The following is a 21,057-nucleotide window of genomic DNA, read 5'->3' on the forward strand; positions in this document are numbered from 1 at the left end:
AAAAGTCAAGTCGAACTGTTCGGTGTTTTGGTTTATTTTATTTATTGCCCAAGATGCCTACATTAGCCTGGCGTCTGTGATGAAAGTGCATCAAATGTCATACCAGGTTAAACGTCGTTTGGCTATTACAGTTTTTCATTCAGTGTCCACAGTTCACTGCTGTATAGAAACACACTGCTTAAATACGTAAGAAAGTCCTGAGTTGAAGTTCAACGCTTACGTTTCTGCTCTGATGTTTCGAAGTTTTATCGGTCTTATAAATAGACCGGTTGCCTGTCCCATTCAGAAGATAGGGACCGGTAACCAGTCTAATAAATTGAGTACTATTTATAGACTGGTTACCGGTCTCTTTCTTCAATTTGAATGGGACAGGCGGACAGTCTATAGTACCGCGGAGAGAATTTCAAGGTCGTTGAGCTCATCACCCGGCTTCAATTTTTACAAGACCGAATCGAGGTATGTGTCTCTTACCCTATAGTTAGTTACCTAATCGTTGGTGGTAAGTTTTTGATATGAACCTCTCTACAGAAAAACCTGCATAGCTTACCCAACCAGACAGATCTTACACAACATTTAACTTTTAAATCATCACACATTCTTCAGAAACAAGACATGTTCATGTTGTGGATTTTAGCTGACTAAATCGCCACTGGCACTAACTTGCTACTAGGCGAGCAAGTTAGTCGATTTAATAAATAAATCAATTTACTAAACCGCATCCATAAATGAGTTGATTTACTAAATTGGATTCACTAAACCATATTATAATAAAAAAATATATACATTATCAGTCAGGAACACTTTCCAAAAACGGCTTATTCTGCCAATTTCGGCGTTTTCCGCCAATTACGGCAGAATCAGCCGTTTATGGATCACTCAGTTTTGAAACTTTCACAGTCGTTTATGGCTTAATCAGCCAGTTTCAGCTCACTAAGTTTCGAGCTTTGCTTTAAAGTTTTTTGCGCACTTCCTGTTCAATTAGCGCATGTTGCCGATGACGTCATAATCTGGAGCAGACGATAAGCTTTCATATGACGCTAGGATGGAAATTTTTGAGCTAGGTAAAGTGGTCAAATTTACGTTTTTCTAAATGATTACGTCATATGAAGCCCAAAAACTCCGGGAAAACTCTCAAAACTACTACAGCATGAAACAAGTTTATTAATCATGATTTTTGTTAAAAATAAATTTGGGAACTAGTTTTAAAAACTATTATAAAGTTTTTAAGTAAACGTTGCCATGGGTACACATAAAAACATTTGCCATTTCTGGCGTATTCCGCCGTTTTTGGCGTAGTTAGTTTTATAATCATAAACTGTTAAGCCATTATTGGCAATCCACTTGTTATATATGAGGATTCCCCCACCCACTTAGACGTTTCCCCTAGTGTCTACACGGTACTTTTTTCGGAATAAAATAATTAATTTGCTGAGGTGAACGGATGTGTAAATATTATATGTTAAAAATAAAATTATTATTATTATAATTATTATTCTCATAAGACAAATCAATCATGGATGTATAAACTAGTGTATCAAAAATCTAGTTTTAAGTTTTGCCCATGGTCTTATCTTGCCTAATAAAGCATAGAATGGTTGAGGGATATATTGGACTGCATATGATGTTGGTTAATTGAAGGTAATTAACATCTTCGATGCCTCCAAGCTAATTGATGGATTCTTGTGATGGATAGTGATTGAATGAATTGGTGGCCGATGACGTTACAACTCAAAATCGATACAGCTGTATCTAGACTCATTTCAAAATACAACAAACATTTTCGAAACAATTTGGGATACATGTATGTATATATTTATTTCATAGAATACAGGTATACAGAAAGAACAGAATTCAAATACATTTGCCATCGGAAACCCATACATTTATATTTAATTCTTTCTTGAAGCCTGGAACGGATCAAGGAGATTAATTTTTCGGCGCAAATATACAAATGTATGCCAGCACAAAAGCGATGATGTCATAATAGGGACTCCCATCGAACTAAGCATTATAAATAGCACCTGTAAAACTATCTAAGCTAAAAACGCCGTTTCTGGCGATGTAGTTTTAGAAACTGTAACAGCTGAAAACGGCGGAAATGGCGTTTTTTAAGAACAAGCCAAAAATGGCAGAAAACGCCGATTTCGGCTAAATTGGCAGAAGCAGTTTAAAACTGAGTAATCCATAAATGGCTGATTCTGCCGTTATTGGCGGAAAACGCCGAAATTGGCAGAATAAGCCGTTTTTGGAAAGTGTTCCTGACTGATTATGGCGCTATCATAGGGGCTCGTATCAGAGTTGTAGGTAATGTAAAAACGATAATCTGTTAATCCAATGTATATAGTATGTATAAAATAACAAGGGGGCTAACGACGCTCACAAACTACTCAACTTCAGTCGCTTACTATTTCGTTATTTCTCATCCGATTTTGATAATCCAGGTATGATATGAAAGCTAATAGCTTCCTGCTTCTAACGAAACTAGTCCCGTTAACTTTCAATGAATAGTTCATGAAAAATATGTCTTTGAACGCGGACCGAAATCGCCTGGACCGAAAATGCTATGACGCCGGTTTTCGTCGATTTCGAAATTTCAAACGTTGAGTTCGACGCGAAATCCTTCACCGATTTTGATGATCGAAGGCTTCAAATGCGCAAAACATTCTATATTTTCTAAATATTGCGGTTGTTTCGTTGATCCATACGATATTCCAGCTTTGCAAACGCGAATTTTTCGATTTTCGTCAATTCACGCACTCGACACGCGATCTCAAAATGGCGACCTTGAACTTGAACTAGCAACAGGTCCGCAGTGAATTTTATTTCGTAACAATTCAATCAAATGATATTTTATCTTATTTAAGCTAGAATAAACACGATCAGGTTATAATAGATTCTGAATTTCACGTAAATATAGACAGAAAATAAATTGGAAATAAAATTCATTTCGGTTCAGCATTGCGCTAAGCATTGTGGGAGATGACAGTCGCCATTTTGAGATCGCGCATGGGGTTCGTGAATTGACGTAAAATCGGAAAATTCGCGTTTGCAAAGCTGGAATATCGTATGGATCAACGAAACAACCGCAATATTTAGAAAATATAGAAAGTTTTGCGCATTTGAAGCCCTCGATCATCAAAATCGGTGAAGGATTTCGCGTCGAACTCAACGTTTGAAATTTCGAAATCGACGAAAACCGGCGTCATAGCATTTTCGGTCCAGGCGATTTCGGTCCGAATTTCGCGTTCAAAGACATATTTTTCACAAACTTTTCATTGAAAGTTAACGGGACTAGTTTCGTTAGAAGCAGGAAGCTATTAGCTTTCATATCATGCCTGGATTATCAAAATCGGATGAGAAATAACGAAATAGTAAGCGACTGAAGTTGAGTAGATTGTGAGCGTCGTTAGCCCCCTTGTTATTTTATATATACTATATACATTGGATTAACAGATTATCGTTTTTACATTACCTACAACTCTGATACGAGCCCCTACAATAATTAAACTATTCGCTGTGGCTACTTGTACGGACCCTTACGGATTTCTCTGGAGGCTATTCGTATGGAACTAGGATCTGTACGCTAACAACGAAGTACGGTCAAGTCGGCCCACTGCCAACTCGTCCCAACCAACTCGGCCCACCAAGTTGGCCCATTTCCTGCGCAGTTTAAATGCAGCAATCTTTGCAATGTACTGTACTACAGTATAACTCGTTTAATTCGTATCAAATAGGAGAACATAATTCGGATTTTGTTTAATACACTCCCACGGCAGGGATTCGAACCTGATGGCATCGCTAATCTCGATCAGTATCGCTAATGCCATCAGGTTCGAATCCCTGCGCCTGGGAGGATTCGATGGTTTAATATGGACAAAATTTTATTGTCATAAAATCTTAACGTGATATTTTTGTATTTTGTAAATTTCTTTTGAAAATAAACTTAATCATTATTTTAACGTCAAAGGAAATTGTTAGTTTGTTAGTTGTTGTGATTGATTTCAGTTCGCTTGAACTAATTCACATTGTTTCTTCAATCAAGAAACACAGGTGAACTAATGGAATTGTAGAAAAGTAGTCAGCACTTAGTCAGAACGGGACTGATGACAACTTAGTCAATTATATAATCATGGACGTGTAATCTATAAATGCGTTCATCTTATAATTACTAGATGAATAAATTACCGGAGAAGCGCATCTGAACTGTTTTTATAGCATACCTGCACTATCAAGACATGTATTTATTATTATTATAAGTAAACACTGACAAATTTTTGTTAAACCTCATGGTGGGATTGAACATTTGAAAAAGTCAGTAAACTTTTTATTGGTACTGATACTGGTACCTCTATTCTTGAGGAACAAAAAAGATTGTTAACGTTCCCATCCTTATTATTTATTTGCTCTCTAATCTGTAACAATAAATCAATTGCCATAGGAAGTTCGGCCATATGGATTATCTTTTTGTGTAATTGGTCTTTCAGCCGTCATTATTTCCACGTAATTTTCAATTCTATGACTGGCAACAAACGAAAGGTGTCATTTTTGTCCTGATGGAGTTCGATTTTTGTTTAGTTTTGATCATTTCTTACTCTTGATGTCTTGTATCATTAAATACAATGTCTTAAGACCGAATGGTGGCCCGTCATTTAAGCATTAAATGCTTTATTTAGGTTCAAAGCTTTAACTTTAGCTTCTATAGCACAAGCATCCTTGAAAGAATCCCCTTGAAATGTTCAAAATAAAATCAAAATTATTAAATGAATTCAATCTATTCCATATATGCGTGAACGGATGAACAGTAATCAAAACTAATTATTAATCGAACTAATCATTAATTAAGAAAGAAACTGATCTGTTTGGTGAGTAGATTGGAATTTTGATTGATCCTGACTAATTAGTTTGCCATTGGAACTGCAGATGGTATATAAACCCCTTGATTTTTCTGTGGGTCATCACTATCCAGCATTTTGCTAAAGCGATAACAACGACTTGAGAACAGCGATTATTATGGCCTCCAGAGATTCTACATGTATTTCTTGCGAGAAGGAAGTAAGACCAAGGCAAGAGGGTATATTGTGCGACGATTGCGGGAAATGGCAGCACCGAATCTGCAAGACTGGTGAAACGAATAGACGTAAACTTTGTTTTCGTCCAATTCCACGATCAGCAGAAAGGTGTACTTTCGTGCTGGTCGACCAGTTGATACCGTGCCTATGTTGTAGAGAGACTATTAAAGAGGTGTGCTCTACTAACGGAAGCGATCCTTTGTCGAACGTCTCTTAAAATCCGAATCCAGACGAGAATACTAACTAGTATATTTTCGATGATCTGACGTGAATATTATTTATTGATGTATGTCAAAGCTCGCGACTCGCAGGTCGGCCTTTTCGCTATGATATCCGGAGCTCACTACTCGCAGGTGGCCCTGTTCTGATCTGATCTATCCTGAACTCAACTGAACTGAGCTGGACTGGACTTTCTGAACTATCTCAAAAATGTTGATTAAATATTTATAAGTGATGACTAGAGTTGACATAAGCGTAAAACTGACATGTGAGAGAGTGCCAAACTTACAATATACTATTCAGAACTATGATGATATTAATTATCTTTCTCCAAAGTTGGTAATTACTAAATCAATAGAGTATCTACTACAATTGTTATTTTACTGATAATCATAAGATATACATCTGACATTGAAACTATAGTGTAAAATCCTCATTTCATAACACTGGAATAACCCGAGAAATGTACCGGGAAGCAGTGAAAAGTGGCAAGGAAATTCCGTGGAAGTGCATTCGCACGAAGTGCACTTTACCAGCGATACCCCAGGCAGAAAGTACACGGTTATCGTTGGGGACTGGAGCCGCACAGAGGGCGAGCCTTCGCTTGTCAACTGATGATACCTTTCCACCAATCCGAGAACCATCGATATTAGAACCGATGGATTTCGATGAATCTTCGATCAGGGATCCTGTACCAAGAGAGGTCGAAGAGCCAATGGATTTTGATGAATCTTCGATCAGAGACCCTGTACCCAGAGAGGTCGAAGACGAGGATGAAATTACATACACAAAGGTATTTTGTCAAAACTAAATTGCTTCATCTAAATAACTACGTTGAATGGAGATTAGTATTTCAATTCTTATTTTATATATGTATTTATATATGATAATGTTCCCTTTTTCAGGTATCATCTTCTTCGCAGAGAGGACAAGACAAATTGTTCGATTCACTGGGCTTCTCGTACACAAAAAAACGTGCAACTAATTCAACAGTTCATTGGAGGTGCTCTGTTAGAAATAAACTCATAAATTGCAAAGCATCTTCGATACAGAATGCCACGGAATACTCGAGACTTTCGGAGCACAATCATCCTCCAGGTAGGCAGATAACTAAAGTTCATTAGATTTATCGAATTAGTTTGACTTTTTGAGGGCGGCACACGGAAAGTGAAAGTTTTTGAAACTCAATATGACAAACACAAATGAATGCAGTTTTCTGACCCTAATTGTAATTGAAATGATCTTTGATGAATTAACTTTTGTTCTTTTAGGTGCCAGTGTCGCAGTAGCTGCTAGAATTAGCACAGAAGTGAAAAAACGGGTGAAAGAAAATGTCTTTCGCTCAGCTGCGGCAATCGTAGAGGAGGTGATGCATGAACAAATCACCGACGAAAACATGGCAATTAAATCTGTTCCAGCTCCTGACAATTTGGCGAGACAGGGCAACAGAGCGCGACAAGGCCAGCGACTCGATCACCCGAATGACTTACATTTTCATTTGGAAACTGAATTCATTGCCGAAGGGTTTTTCAGAAAAGATATTTCGGTCGGTAAGTATCGATCTATTAGCATTCTCGCTCAATCATTAATTTGAGTAAATAACTGAAACAAACAAACTTGAAAATTGAAAAATAAACACAATCGGCTTTCAAAAAATACGCTCAGAGAATCAGAGTATTTTCAACAGCTTTCATCATAGATAATATATTTTTTTCAGATTATAGGAGACATGTCATATTCGCAACAGATAAGCAGGTCGATATCCTGAAGGCCAGCAAACGTTGGTACATGGACGCAACATTCAAAGTCGTCTTTGGAATCGTCGAATCGGCTTTGTGGCGAGCATTGCATTCAGTCTTACCGGATTGTAGCATTCACGGATGCAGTTTTCATTGGGAGCAGGCTGTATGGCGCAAGGTACAGGTATGTATTATTTAGTAATTTCATCACAAATTTACTGATAGTAAATTTGTGATACGCTTGATTTCTATTGCCTTATCTTATAATATTATATTCTTATTTTGCAGGAATTAGGGCTGCAGACTGCCTATACGAGCGACGCGGGAACGCGGAGATACATCAGGAAATTGCTTTCACTGCCATAGGCTACCTGCCCGCCGATTTAATAACTAATGTATTCAATGGACTCTGCGGGGATGCTGCGACCGAAAAACTGCGCGAATTAACCGAGTATATTCGAAACACGTGGATAAATTCGGATATATGGTCACCAGCAGCATGGTCGGTGTATCAACGTAGCATGCGCACCAACAACGACGTCGAAGGGTGGCATACACCTCTAAATTCGAAGGCACAGAAAGGGCAGTTAAACCTCTATTTGTTGATAAGTCTTATTTTTGGAGAAGCCTTCCTCATCCCAACGCAGACTCGTCAACTAAAAGATAAAAAGGTCCTAAGGCACCAGAGGGCTAAATACGCGCAGCTGCACGAAAAAATTTGCAGTTTATGGGACAGTTTCAGCGATGGGCGAATAGTTGTGTCCGACTTATTGAAAAGAATTGCTCATTACGTGGCGGTATATGTGTAACAATATTGTGAATGTGAACTGTAGATTCCCCACTTTTTTATCTGTGATATTGTAAATTAAAATTCTCAAAAGCATTATTTCCTATAGAATCAATAAATCTAAACTATTATATCGTAAGATGGTCTTGTGTTGGATTATTGCTGTTCTAAATTTACAGAAATTGAAACGATATGACATTTACGCAAAATCCGATTTTGCAAAATGAGGACGTGCAAGGGGTTCGCATTAAGGACACTATATCTGTATTAAGTACGAAAATATACACGAAACCTGTCAAATGCCATGAATTCATTGTGGGCCATACTCACAATTACAAAATAATGCTCCTCAACATGTAATAAAGGAAGTTCCTAATCTTACACTTCAATAAAGTTTACAGAAACCAGAGCAAAAGCCAGGCTAATAGTGTAATTTCTAACCAAAATTGTTTTCTTTATTTCATAGAAATACATAATTTCGTTTTTTAGTATCGGAGAATTTCTTGTTCCAAAGAAAACAGCAGCACCATAGCCAGTAACGCAAAATCTAATCAAACACAAAACCCCTAAATGTAATTGCAGTGAAGATCTTTTTATTCACTTTCGTACAAAATATAATATTTACACATACAAAATATCAGACAGAATCATAAACATCATAATTTTGTCTCAAATTACGGTATATTCAATTTGTAAACTAATATTGATTAATTGAATAAAATTAACTCATTTTTGGTTAAAAAAAATCAAGTTCACAAAGCATTTAAAGGTCTTAAATTACAATATATTAAAGTCGAAAAATATTGATTAATTGAATAAAATGAAATTGAACGTTATCTTTCATTATGATTTCATTACTTTTATTTATCTGTAAATTGGCAGAAAAGAAAGTTTGCAGACCTCGGCAATTTCGTAATCATAGCCTTCTTGAACTAATTATATGTGACAATATTGCGGGTGTCTCCATGGCGTAGCTTGTAGAGTGTCCGCCTCGTAGTCCGTAGGTTCCGGGATCGAATCCCACGCTGGGAATACTGCACGCATTAGTGGGCCGAGTTTGCCAGTGGGCCGAGTCAGTGGTCCGACTCGGCAATGGGACGAGTTGGCAGTGGGCCGAGATGCCGGTGATTCCAATTAACTGTCGCTGATTGGCTGATTAACGCCGCGCATGCGTACAGAGGTGCGTGACTTAGAAAAATCAAGGAAAGTGTGGAGAATGGAGTTAGAGAAAAATAGAGCGGATCGAGCGAGGCTCGAACCCCGGGCCAGTAATTTACTAGCGCAGCATCATACCACTAGACCACCGAGCTCGCTGACAATCGGCCGAATGTTTTAACTACAGCCTTACCTTACCCTAACCTATCCCTTCCGGTACGAACATTCCAGAGTAATCCGTACGCGTGTGTACGAATAGCCTACGGAATTATTTTTTATTTGTACGTGTCCGTACGAATAGCCACTTCGTGAACTATTATATATAATATTGAACTATATTTAATACGTGAAAGTTAAATCGATTTACAAAGATTCAGTTTCGTAAAAGCGCTTATGGGTTGTCATGATTTTGACAGTGATACTCTTGTTGTAGCTTAGAATTATCCCTGTGGCTCTGGTTACAGAGTCCGTAAATGGAGTGCGATAGCTCCGGTTACGGAGTACAGTTTTAGCGCATGTGCATTACAGTAAGATTCTGAATTGTAATATTGGGATTATATATTTGATTAGATCGAGATCAAACCAAAAAGTAGTAGAGCACTTTACCCACTGCGCCACAGCACACGACTGGAGGTTGGGTGAGTTAATTTATATAAAGCCTCACCTTACCAAAACCCTAATCCTTCACACATGCGCATACGTAGATATAGTGCAGATTACTCCATAACTGGAGCCATTATGTAAAATTATCCCAGATGTACAACTAGGGCAGGCCTATATACAGTCAACCCATATATACCGACCCCTCCCATATAGGCCTACCGCCACCCCACCCTCACACCAGGTTTTTTCAATGAATGGAACATTAGGCTTGAAATCTAAAGATGGTAAAAGTGCAGATCCACACCTCTTGCAAATTTTTAATCAAATGTATTACAGATCACAAATGATATTTGAAAAGTGTTTGAAAGAAACTTAAAAAGCCTCAGGCCCTGTACAGCAAGGCCTAGTAGCTACTAAAAATTTCTAGGTGGTTACAGGTAAAAATAATTAGGGATGTTCTTGATGAGACTGTATTACCTGGGACACTGGATGATCAAAGCTACAGTTCACCCCAATACATCTACAACGCCACTAGCCCCTGTGCTCTTCACCCAGTCGTGAGAGGGGTCGGTTTGAGCCTGAGTCCAAGAACTGTTGTCTCCTATGACTTGTTGAAAATAACTTCTCATTCTCAGTCGACACGTTTAATGCTCGGTGCTTACCAACTACGATTTCAATAAATAAACTAGGCCCTACCTACACTTAACTTTTCATTGTTAAGACTTTCAATAATTATATATTTGAAGTGGCTAAAAATTGTCACCAAAAATATTTTAGTACGTCTTTTGTTTTCACTCATAAACGCGTCAACGCTTGCCAGCATGAAAAATCAGTGTCTTAGCAACACAACAATAGATGCTGCTCTGCGTGACTCGTTGAATCTCATACATGAAATACGACAAACTAATCAAATAAATACAACAGTAAGAACAAGAAATATCAGAGGTTTTTAGGCCTGATGATAGTTTGCTTGAAATTAAAGTTGGTTAAGATTCAAGGAATGAGTGAGGGAGGGAGTGAGTGAGTGGAAGTGTCAAACGGAGGAAAACAAGCTCACAGAATTAGAATAATGGGCGGGGGGTACCAGTAAAGCGAGAAAAACTTTTATTCAAATTAACACATTTATCCATATTTTTAGCTCCGCTGTGACCGAAGGTCAGCAGAGTTAATGGGTTAGGGGGTGAGCCGTTGTCGTCCGTTCGTTAGTTCATTCGTTCGTTTGTGCGTCTGTCAACTTTTTCTTCAAATAGCTACTAGTCCTACAGTTTTAATCAGATCAATTCCAAATTTGGCATAAATGTTCTATGGACCAAGGCCTATAAAGTTACAGATCCATTTTTTTGGATTCGTCCAAAAAAATTCCAGCCCCAGGGGCGCCCCTGGGGTGGAATTTCTATTTCTTCAAATTGCTACTAGTCCTACAGTTTTGATCCAATCAATTCCAAATTTGGTATCAATGTTCTATGGACCATTGCCTATGAAGTTAAAGAGCCATTTTTTGGATTCGTCCAAAAAAATTCCAGCCCCAGGGGCGCCCCTGTGGGTGGAATTTCTATTTCTTCAAATTGCTATCATTCCTAGAGTTTTAATCAGATCAAGTCCAAATTTGGTATGAATGTTCTATGGACCATTACCTACAGTACAGAGCCCTTTTTGGATTTGGCTAAAAGGGGGCACGCCTAGGTATGCAGCTTCTATTTCTTCAAAAATTATAGCGGCATTATCAAAATCAAAATTGTGTCTAGTTTCATAAACATGATTAACTACTCCACTCTCGGGTTTGAAATTTTTGACGTCATTTTTATGTTCTCTGAGGCGCTTGTTGAGGCGCTTATGTTCTCTGACGCCCAGTTCCACCAATATGTATTTTATTACAGATTTTGCAAGGGATTTTTTATACACCAATGTTCAAAGGTTAGGTTTTGCAGGAATTGTGAGTTAAGTTATGACTAAGTTCATTATTGTAAGTGAAAACGAGCTGTTTGTTAAGGAGATGAAGGGGGTTATTGATTTTTCCAAAAAAGGAACAAAAGGTACGACGATGGGCTGTTTCTGTGGGCGCAAAACTTGAGAATTACAAAAATGAGTGCGACGGGCCTCGAAAACGAGCATTATTCAAAAGGTTGTTGGGATAAGCTAACTTATTAAGGTAATTCCTGATCAGGGTGAGTTCATCATCTAGAAAAAGGAGGTCGCAAATCCTAAAAGCGCGAAGAAATAATCCTTGAGCAACACCGAGTTTTATGCTATAAGTAGTAAAGGAAAAATAATGCAAGTAGGATCCAGAATGAGTGGGTTTCCTTTAAACTGAGCATTTCAAACACTACAGATAATTATGAATGCACACATCTAAAAATGGGATTTTTCCATCAACTTCCAATTCAAATGTGAAGTTCAACGAGGGGTAAAAAGAGTTAATGATTGAGAGAAATAAATCAATATAAAAATTGCCAGGAATAAGTGCAAGAACGTCATCAACATATCGTAACCAAAGCTTAGGGGGAGTGCTAGTGTAGAGAGGTAATAGTTCAACAGTAATAGTTTCAACATGTTCGTGAAATAAATTTGCTAAAATAGGGCTAAGGGGGTTCTCCATGGACATGCCAAAGACCTGTTCAAAATATGAATTATTAAAACTGAAAAAGGAGTTATGAGTGCAAATTTCAATTAATTCAGTGATAGAATCAGTAGGAATATCAAAATTGAAGTCTAATGAGGGTAGTTTACGTTTGAGAAAATCCAAGGTAGGCGCGAGAGGGACATTGGTAAACAGAGAGCTAGCGTCGAACAAGATGAATTTATCATTACCAGGAATAATGTTTCTTAAACGTTCAAAAGTAAATCTTGGTTGTGCCGTAAGTGCGAGGGGGGAAAGGAACTAAGAACCGGGGATAATTGTTTAGCCAGAAATTTGGATAAGCGATAAGAGGGAAAGTTGCAGTTCGATACGATAGGGCGCAGGGGAACATCTTGTTTGTTAATTTTAGGCTGCCCGTAATATATGGGAGAGAGGGAAGGCGAGATCGGAATTTCAAAAGAATGTCTTAAGAATCCGGGAAACGTTTGATAATATCAGAAAGACTCTTTTTGAATGAAGCTTGCATCCGAGAAAGAGGGTTGGATTTAAATGGTTTGTATACATTGGAATCACCAAGAAGGGAGAACATTTTTTGATATCTCGCAGATATCTAACAGAACAATTTTACCACCTTTATCGGCTTCAGAAATACGAACAGAGTCCAATTTTTTGAGTTCCGGCGAGGTAAAAATTGAGAATAGTTAATCCGAAGATTATCACAGATAGTTTGTAAGTTCATAAACAAAAAACTATAGTCCAAATTTGACGACGAGTTTTTGCGAAGTTCTAAATCAGACATAAAATCCAGAATATTCGACTTACAGTGGGGTAGAGAGAAATCCAAGAAGTTGATATGTTGAGAGCGTAGCTGAGGAGAGATTCACAATGATGTCGGTGTTGCTACACTTAGTTCTCTGGGGAGTGGTGATACTGACCTCCGAGGAATGATCTTATACACTTTATCTATAGCGGATCTGTTGCTATTTTCGTTGTTGATATGCCAGTTCCCTTACTTTTCACTGCCGATTTAACCTCGACTTTATATTATTTCCGGCGGCAGGAGGCCCCTTCACGTCCGTAGACGCAATCCAGTTATTTTGGGAAGTTTTGAAGACACTTCAATGTAATGTCTTGATGTTTGGGTTACACAATATGTATCTACCCTAGACACATCTTCAGCCCAAAAACTGGCCCTGTCAGAATCAAGATGGCCGACTGGCAGCCATTGTTGTTCGCCAAAATCAGCACTTTTTACACAAGTTTTTGAGGGAAATTTTGAAGACGCTTTGATTAATTACCTTGATCTTTTGTATGTATTTCAATCCTCCAAGGGCCCATCAGCATAAGAAAAATTGGGTCGATCGGACTCGAGATGGTCGTCCTATGACTTTTTTAGTGCCCAAAAATGTCAATTTTGGCCAGAATTCTAGGTCCTGTAGCTTCCTACTGGTTTGCCATTTCTCATTGCAATTTGTGATGGGTATACCTGAGACAGATATTTTTGATCAGCAAATTATGACGCAATTGGCGGCCATTTTGGTGTCATCAGTACTCATTTGTAGGTGGGAAAAAGTTTTTCCACATTATATCAAAAATACATAAAGAGGAGTATTTTTGATTATATTAATACCTATTGTGTTACTACAATCAATTGGAAAGTTCTAGCCCATAACGTGTTCTATGATTTTGGTGAATTTCAAGGTCATTGGTTTTTGTATATGGCCACCAGGGGGCATTGAATAATACAATAACTTAGTGTTTCCATATTATATTTGTACCTACGCATATTTTGTTACCACAATCAATTGTAAAGTTTTAGCTCATTACATCGTCTATGATTGTGGTGAGTTTTAAGGACATTAGTTATTCTATATGGTCCCCAGGGGGCGTTGAATAGTAGAATAACTTAGTATTTCCTTATTATATTGGTACCTAGGCATATTTTGTTATCATGATCAATTGCAAAGTTGTAGTTCATGACATGTTCTAAGATTGTGGTGAGTTTCAAGGACATTGGGTTGATTTGCATATGGCCACCAGGGGGCATTGAATAGTAAAGTAACTTTGTATTTCCATATTAAATTGGTAACGAGGCATATTTTGTTATCACAATCAATAATCGTAGCTGTTGACATGTTCTATGATTGTGGTGGGTTTCAAGGTCATTGGTTTTTTACATAGTCACCAGGGGGTGTTGAATATTAAAATTGTTAGATTGTTGAGCATTTGAAACCGCTTCCCAAGTGGGCATGGTGTCCCTGGACCCCTAGTTTACTTTAGACCAGCACCAGGTTGTGCCTTCGTCACGCTATCTTATCTATGAGGAGTTGCATTTAGTTTAATAAGTAAAAACGCTACACTTTTACAGAAACGGACTCATGATGAATAGCAGAAAAGAAATTCGCCGTCTGTCGAAAGATGAACTTCCACCAGGAGCGCAGATGTTATCTCGTGAAGAAGCGTTAAACATGCTGTGGAAGAGAATTAACAATCACCCCAAGCGGATGGAAGTGTGAGTACCAGTATTCATTTTTAGCAACTCATTGCGTAAACTTCCGAAGGTCGTAGAAATCGAGTAAATTTAGATGATTGCAGTCTGGTTTACGCTTAGCCCTATATCATGCTAGTGGGAAAATGAACTCTCCCTTCTTACTCAAATATTGTTAGGTATCTGCAGGTAGGCTATAGGCAAGATCATTAGAAATATTGTATTGGCCCAATATGTAGTTAGCACTTTACCATCAAACCTTGCAAAATACGATTTGGTTAAATAGAAAAACCAATTTGATAGTTTTTCGTGCCTCAATCTCTCCTTGCTTGACCAGGGAATTAGATTCTCTTATGTAGACGTTGTAGCTTCGAGAAGCGTTTACACTATGACTAGTTTTACTAAATTGGTCTATACCTGGTACAGACCAAATGGAGCGCGTTCACCTAGCATTGTCGAATTCGCTACAAATGGTCTAGTTATCTTTGAGTTATCAACGCATGATGTCCTGTTATTTATTGAGAACATTTTTTGAAGAATGGTTCATCGTGACACAGCAATCTACTATGCCAGGAATGGTAAATTCTAGGACATCTTCAAAACAATATATAAAGATGTATACTCTATGACTAGCACATGTAAGAGACAGGTTTAATGATATACATGATTACCAGACAAAGTGGTGGGAGTTATTATGGTTGTATCATGTCTGTGGCCATGTGGAATATGTGCTACCACAATAACTCAAAAACCAGTTGCAATAGAATCTTGAAATTTTCATGATAAACATGCACCCTATTCAATTTAATTGCATTTTGTGATTTGATTTATTTTGATGTTTGAATTCAGGTGGCCTTTCACATATGGTTTAGGATTGTTGAGCGCTGCGTCGATCGTACCCGGAATCATCTACACGAACAAAGTACGCAACACGTTTAAACTACGTGGTTTTGGAACTTTGATCACGTACGGGCCGTGCGTCGTAGTACCAGCCATGTTCGTCGTTCTTGGCCAGACGATCGCTGTCACGAATAAACTCGTTCTGGGAGAATTCACCTGCACGTCATGCGCACAGGTTCGTAGTGCTGTAACACAGTTGAGCGTCGGATGGGCGTGGCCGGGAATGCTCACGCCGATGCTGTGTTTCATGGTTGCACGGAAGTACAACCCGACGGCGCTCCCCGCGCTGAAAAATTTCGGCGATCTAGGTCGATTTTTGTGGAAGATTTACCGACCATCGAAAGGTATCTTGGGATTTAGTTTCGTTTTGCAGACACTCGCTGCGGCATTTGTCATCGATCAGCAACTTACGGCGAACGTTAAATTGAACGAGGAAGATAGAACGCTAGTGAAAGTTCGATAAAATTCAGGAATTTATACCAATAAAGCGCATCAGATTAGAAAAACATATTCATTTTTGTAGAGCGATTGATTGTTATTTAAGTAGGTGAAATTGAAAAATAAAATCTTGAAATAGATGGAGAATTTTAATTGTTTTTTGCCCACTTGGGGCACCAGTGGGCTATTATTACATTCAGTGTGATAGTATGTGATGTAGCTGTAGATCAATACATATTGATACTAGTCTAATGCATCAGTTATTGTTGTGGTGGGAAGTGATGGGCCTTGAAATTTGGTGTGTAGTCAATCATTGTATATAAACTAATGCCAATTGCTATTCATGGGTGTGAAAAGGATCGAATGAGAAATACCCCACCATTCAAACCATTGGTATAGTGTATTTGCAAGTTCTTGGTTGCTGATTGGCAGAAATTTTGTTGGCTTGCACTGGGTTTGACTGGGTCATGGGGAATCTCTTATTAAACTACATGTTTGTGCTTCCAATACAATCAACATCGGTTAATCTGTTTCCGGTTAAACCGTATAAGCTTATTCCGTATAAATAAATTTGTCCCGTTTTTCAGTAATGTTATTCCCTTTCTGTGTTGATTCGTACTCCTTAGCCTAATCCATATTTTCACATATTCCATAGATAAATGCATGGTCCCATTGTCCAACTTAATGTAAATCCTTGTGTAATCCATATCAGCTGTCTGTCGGGAACTTTTTTTCACTTGAAGTGAAAAAAAGTATAAACATCTGTAATCTACTGTGGTCAGTAGGAAATATGAGGAACTCCAAAACACACTCAAGTTAATCCATCAATATCATAGCTAGTCTCAAGCTTCACTTAATATCCATCGACTTCAGTAGTGAGGTCGAGTTAATTTTAGTCCAGATGCTATTATTTGTCAATAAGCAAAAATCCTTTGATGAATCGCAGGGGCGGATCTAGGATTTTCCATGGGGGGTGTCCAATGAGAAAAAAGGGCACTCTTTACGAAACACAACGTACTCCGGATACTTCTACACCATTTTAGGGGGTGCTTTCGGTCATTTCATGAGTTGAAAAAATGTTAGGTGGAAAACCTTGGTCAAAAAAATTTAGGGTGACAATTTTGAGGGCACTTCAAAGTTAAGGGGGGTCCGGCCACCCCCACATCCCCCCTAGATCCGCCCCTGAATTGCCCTCATAGGACTATGCATCTATGAGAGTTATCTGTAGGCTACTAGACACACAATGGCTTCAATGAAGATAGTCCTATACTCTACTGAAACTAGTTTGTTTGTGTTTCATCACACCAGAGGGGGGATGTTTTCTTTTAATTTAGGCCTAATGCAATAATGATGTCAAATGGATCTAATGAACCATGGGATACTATGTACTATTCATTCCCCCTACGGTTTGTTAGAATGTGGTTCTACTGTAGTAGTTGTTCACGGTTTGAGAGATAACTAAACCAGCTATTATACAGATTGTGCACTTAAATCATAGTTTATATGGATAATATTATATTTATAGTTTATTCTTATCAATTACAAATTATCTGTTATCTGTATATCACTTAATCTGTACTAAAGAGCTCACTCCCTAGTGATTTACGGATTAATCAAGGTTGACTCTAGTTACCGGGTATGTTACCTGTGGCCTTCACAGGCCTAAGACAACTTTGATGGGGCCAATCTTCAGTAGGTATACCCAGTCTCCACGAGCACCGGTTCTCCAAGTTCCTGGCATCCCACGTGGCCTCAATAGGTGCACATCGGATAACACAAAATATTACATTCTAAAATGTACCTACCAAATTCACCGCCAAACTGCATTGAATTTTCATGAAGAGAAGGTGGTTGAATCAAGTTGTGGGCTAACTTAGGGCAGGTGGCTGGTTAGTTACAATTTAGGCCTTACACATACATGCATGTGTAGTCTTTAACTAAATGTACACGCCATGCAGTTCTGAAAAAGGCGACTATAAATTAGCTGTCAATTTTCATTAGTACTGCCATAATGAACCCTGTCATTTGTCTGGGTTCATATGTACGTGTAGTAGTCAGTTGAGGCGAAAGGAAGCCCTTAAAAGCATTTTATGATAGCAAAATACACACGTTTCTGATGAAAAAGAAACAATTTTCTAATCATCTAAGACCATGGCCCTAACACATAATTGTTCAAAAAAAATAATTGGGTATTCCAAAAGCAAAACATAGCACTTGGGAGACTTGCTATGAATGCTGATTTTGTGCAATATTTTTTTTAGCATATGAGTTGTCCTTAAATTACCTCTGTGATTGAAAAGCTAAAAACACAGTACTGCTTACAAGAATAACTTACGAATAAATGACGTTTATTTATCATGTTTTAACAGTTTGGACATATTGCAGTTATTTGACTGACGAACAATATATAAAATACACGATAAGTATCGCACTCTGTAAAAAGATTTTATACAAAGATCTTCATTATCTGACGATGATACAAAATGTAGGATGTCCCGAAGTAACACTCGCAGCCACAAAAAATAAAGATCATTTACCATATCAAAGTTACATTTGATGACTGTACACCATTACTCTCCGGTATTATTTGGTTGGCAGCGAAATTCATTTCTCATGGACACAAAATATGAAAATTAGCCTAGTGCACGAAAATCCGGCTGCACCCGAGATGTGCTGTGTGAATTTGAAAACGCAGAGATCGTGCAAATCAAACCTATATTAGTGTCTGCTCAAGACTGAACTTTCTCATTTTGTTGTTTTTTCACATTTTATTAGAGAAAGTTCTTGCTGTTCAAATAAGTTCAAAAACTCTGAATTACATGTATACAAAAATATTTTTCCTGAAATGATGATGACATGGCATAAATAATGACTTAACTCTTTCCATGCGAATTTAATGGCGTTCAGGGGCTAGTTGGTTAAAGATAGCCAGACGATGATAGTAACAATGAACTATTAATTGTCATTATGTCAGTCAACTATCCACTGGTTAACTCTAACTGACTAATGAGCTCCTGTATGGTATGATGAGGTATATAATATAGTTGAAACGATAAAGCGTTTTTTAGCATGAATGGAATGTATTGGAATAATAAATAACAGCAGTTGTGAGTAAAGATTAAGATTAGACTGCAGTTTAGGCCAGCACATATTTCCTGGTTGATCATCCCTTCCTTGCCCATAGGTTTTTACATTGTCTAGGAAATAAATGTGCCCTGTTCAAGATCTATTTCTTCAGTCATTGGAAAAATACGTACTGCCTAGTAACAACCTGGACCCAGTAACTCTGTTCTGGTTATAGTTAACTAGTGTTTGAATTAGTCCAAACTGTTTTAAGCTTCGAGCCTATAATAGAGAACTATTTAACAGGTTCTGGAGTGGCCCTTTCGTTTCAGTTACCGTAATCTTAGTAACAACTGTGGAGCTGAATCCGATGTGGAAAGCAATGGATAAAATAGAAAAAACAAAACAGTGAAACAAGAACAGAAATTAATAGAAACAATATTTATCTATCTAGATAAGCTTAATACATGCACCTAAGTGGCAGGAATCATGAACAACATATCGATACGAATTAGTGAATTGTACAGTAAACCTCGCCTTAAAAAAGTAATTCATTTTCTTCATTCCTATATTTTTCTGTACATAAAGCAATGCCCAACTAGACTCTTTTAACTCGGATTTTTGTCTAACTCAAATAGAATTTCAACGTATTTTCATTCTCCCCTGAATGATCTTCCCCTCTATAATCTGATACTGATAAAGATAACTACTGTGTCTGATGATGTTGTTCGTTGTCTGCATATATGCCGATCACAATACCTTAACAGTGAGTGACAGCGTGCTGTAGCCGAGTCTACCGATGCCAATGGTTGTCCCTACCGGGGAGGACGAGAGTTACAATGCCCGAGGCTAAGAAAAGATCAACTTCGCGTTCATTGAAAGAGCTGGAAATTAAAGTTCTAAAGAGAAAAATCCAAATATGAAACATATGATTGTCGCAGGAAAGTTTGGACCAAAAAAAAACAATCTTTCAATGATGATTTGAAAAATAAAGGTCCAATGGCCCTGTGGCTCACCATCAAATCATCGAGTGCATACATACAATACCTAGTTGAATGAAATGCTCGCCATTTTGTTTTGGGTTTCACATTGGGCTTTCCCAATTACATCAGAATCCAAGTATGCAAATTTTCATATGTAAAAACGTGCCATTGCTTAGTGCTAAAAAGCAGGGTTTTTTACGTGTTTTTCAAGAATAAGTCCCCTAAAAATAACTCATCACTATGAAATTTTTGTAGGCTCGAGAACTCATAAAGCCAAACCATGACACCAAAAATCAACACTATTGGTTCAATAACCAATGTTTGTACCTTGTTGACTCACCGGTACTCGATTCATTTTCAATGAAAACTGCTTCACCAGACTGTTTGCATAGGCAAACCTACAATAAAGACTTTTAACTCTTGACCGGGCTTTTAAGCACCCTGATGTCGGCGTGGCTTAATTATTATGTTTGTCATTATAAATCGTCCATCAGCCAGATATTGTTGATGGCAATCAACATGTTTTAGCTGCAATGAGTTGGATATTAGCGAAAATAAAGAAAACTATGTATAAAATAGTTATCCCTCGCTATTTAAGTGCAGAATGTGATTCCAGTGCCTCTCGGCCGAGTTTAGTTTCATACATCTCTGAAGAGAGTGCGGTTTAAACAGACATGTCTAACACTGACTGACAATATTGCATACAATCATTACTCTGTACTGCCTAATGAATCGGAACTTTGACCAACCCATTGCATTTTTTGGTTATTTAGATCTGAATCTAACAACTACAGATCTATCTTATAATTGGAGACCACCGTTTTTCAGACTTCACGAGTGCCAACCGTGTGACCGCCAGTTGCTGAATTGGGTTTCATTCTTGGAGTAAAAATAAGTAAAGTTATGGTATACACAATTTTCAACTGTGAAGTACATATAAAATGATAACTGGTTGCTTGTCATTAAGGAATATTAAGAACCCTGCAGAATGGGTTATTGTCTGGTTCAACTAGTATTGCTGAATGCTATTAGTTC

At 37.9% G+C, this 21,057-nt stretch overlaps 2 protein-coding genes across 3 annotated transcripts; both read left to right on the plus strand.

Annotated features, from left to right (window-relative positions):
- The first annotated feature begins 346 nt into the window (after positions 1-346).
- Positions 347-16,085, plus strand: LOC141911122 (transmembrane protein 126-like). Its single transcript, XM_074802083.1, has 3 exons — positions 347-456; positions 14,519-14,662; positions 15,488-16,085. Exons 2-3 carry the CDS (start codon positions 14,529-14,531, stop codon positions 15,999-16,001), a joined length of 648 nt encoding a protein of 215 aa, XP_074658184.1. The 5' UTR covers positions 347-456; positions 14,519-14,528; the 3' UTR covers positions 16,002-16,085.
- Positions 4,939-7,516, plus strand: LOC141911197 (uncharacterized). Of its 2 annotated transcripts, none has more exons than XM_074802176.1 (5): positions 4,939-6,081; positions 6,194-6,386; positions 6,560-6,838; positions 7,006-7,211; positions 7,316-7,516. In XM_074802176.1, the coding sequence occupies exons 1-5, from the start codon at positions 5,752-5,754 to the stop codon at positions 7,391-7,393; spliced, it is 1,086 nt and encodes a 361-aa protein (XP_074658277.1). In that variant the 5' UTR covers positions 4,939-5,751; the 3' UTR covers positions 7,394-7,516. The 2 variants fall into 2 exon arrangements, with proteins under 2 accessions (XP_074658277.1, XP_074658278.1); XM_074802177.1 differs by having other exon boundaries at positions 7,006-7,205.
- Positions 16,086-21,057: the final 4,972 nt, after the last annotated feature.

Source organism: Tubulanus polymorphus, chromosome 9, assembly GCF_964204645.1.
Source record: "Tubulanus polymorphus chromosome 9, tnTubPoly1.2, whole genome shotgun sequence".
Lineage (NCBI taxonomy): Eukaryota > Metazoa > Nemertea > Palaeonemertea > Tubulaniformes > Tubulanidae > Tubulanus > Tubulanus polymorphus.

Excerpts from the sequence above, each read along its gene's own strand:
- LOC141911197 (XM_074802176.1), top strand. The coding sequence starts at position 5,752 with ATGTACCGGGAAGCAGTGAAAAGTGGCAAGGAAATTCCGTGGAAGTGC. Across the intron at positions 6,082-6,193 it reads ATGAAATTACATACACAAAG|GTATCATCTTCTTCGCAGAG; the intron begins GTATTTTGTCAA and ends TCCCTTTTTCAG. Across the intron at positions 6,839-7,005 it reads CAGAAAAGATATTTCGGTCG|ATTATAGGAGACATGTCATA; the intron begins GTAAGTATCGAT and ends TATTTTTTTCAG.
- LOC141911122 (XM_074802083.1), top strand. The coding sequence starts at position 14,529 with ATGATGAATAGCAGAAAAGAAATTCGCCGTCTGTCGAAAGATGAACTT. Across the intron at positions 14,663-15,487 it reads CACCCCAAGCGGATGGAAGT|GTGGCCTTTCACATATGGTT; the intron begins GTGAGTACCAGT and ends GTTTGAATTCAG.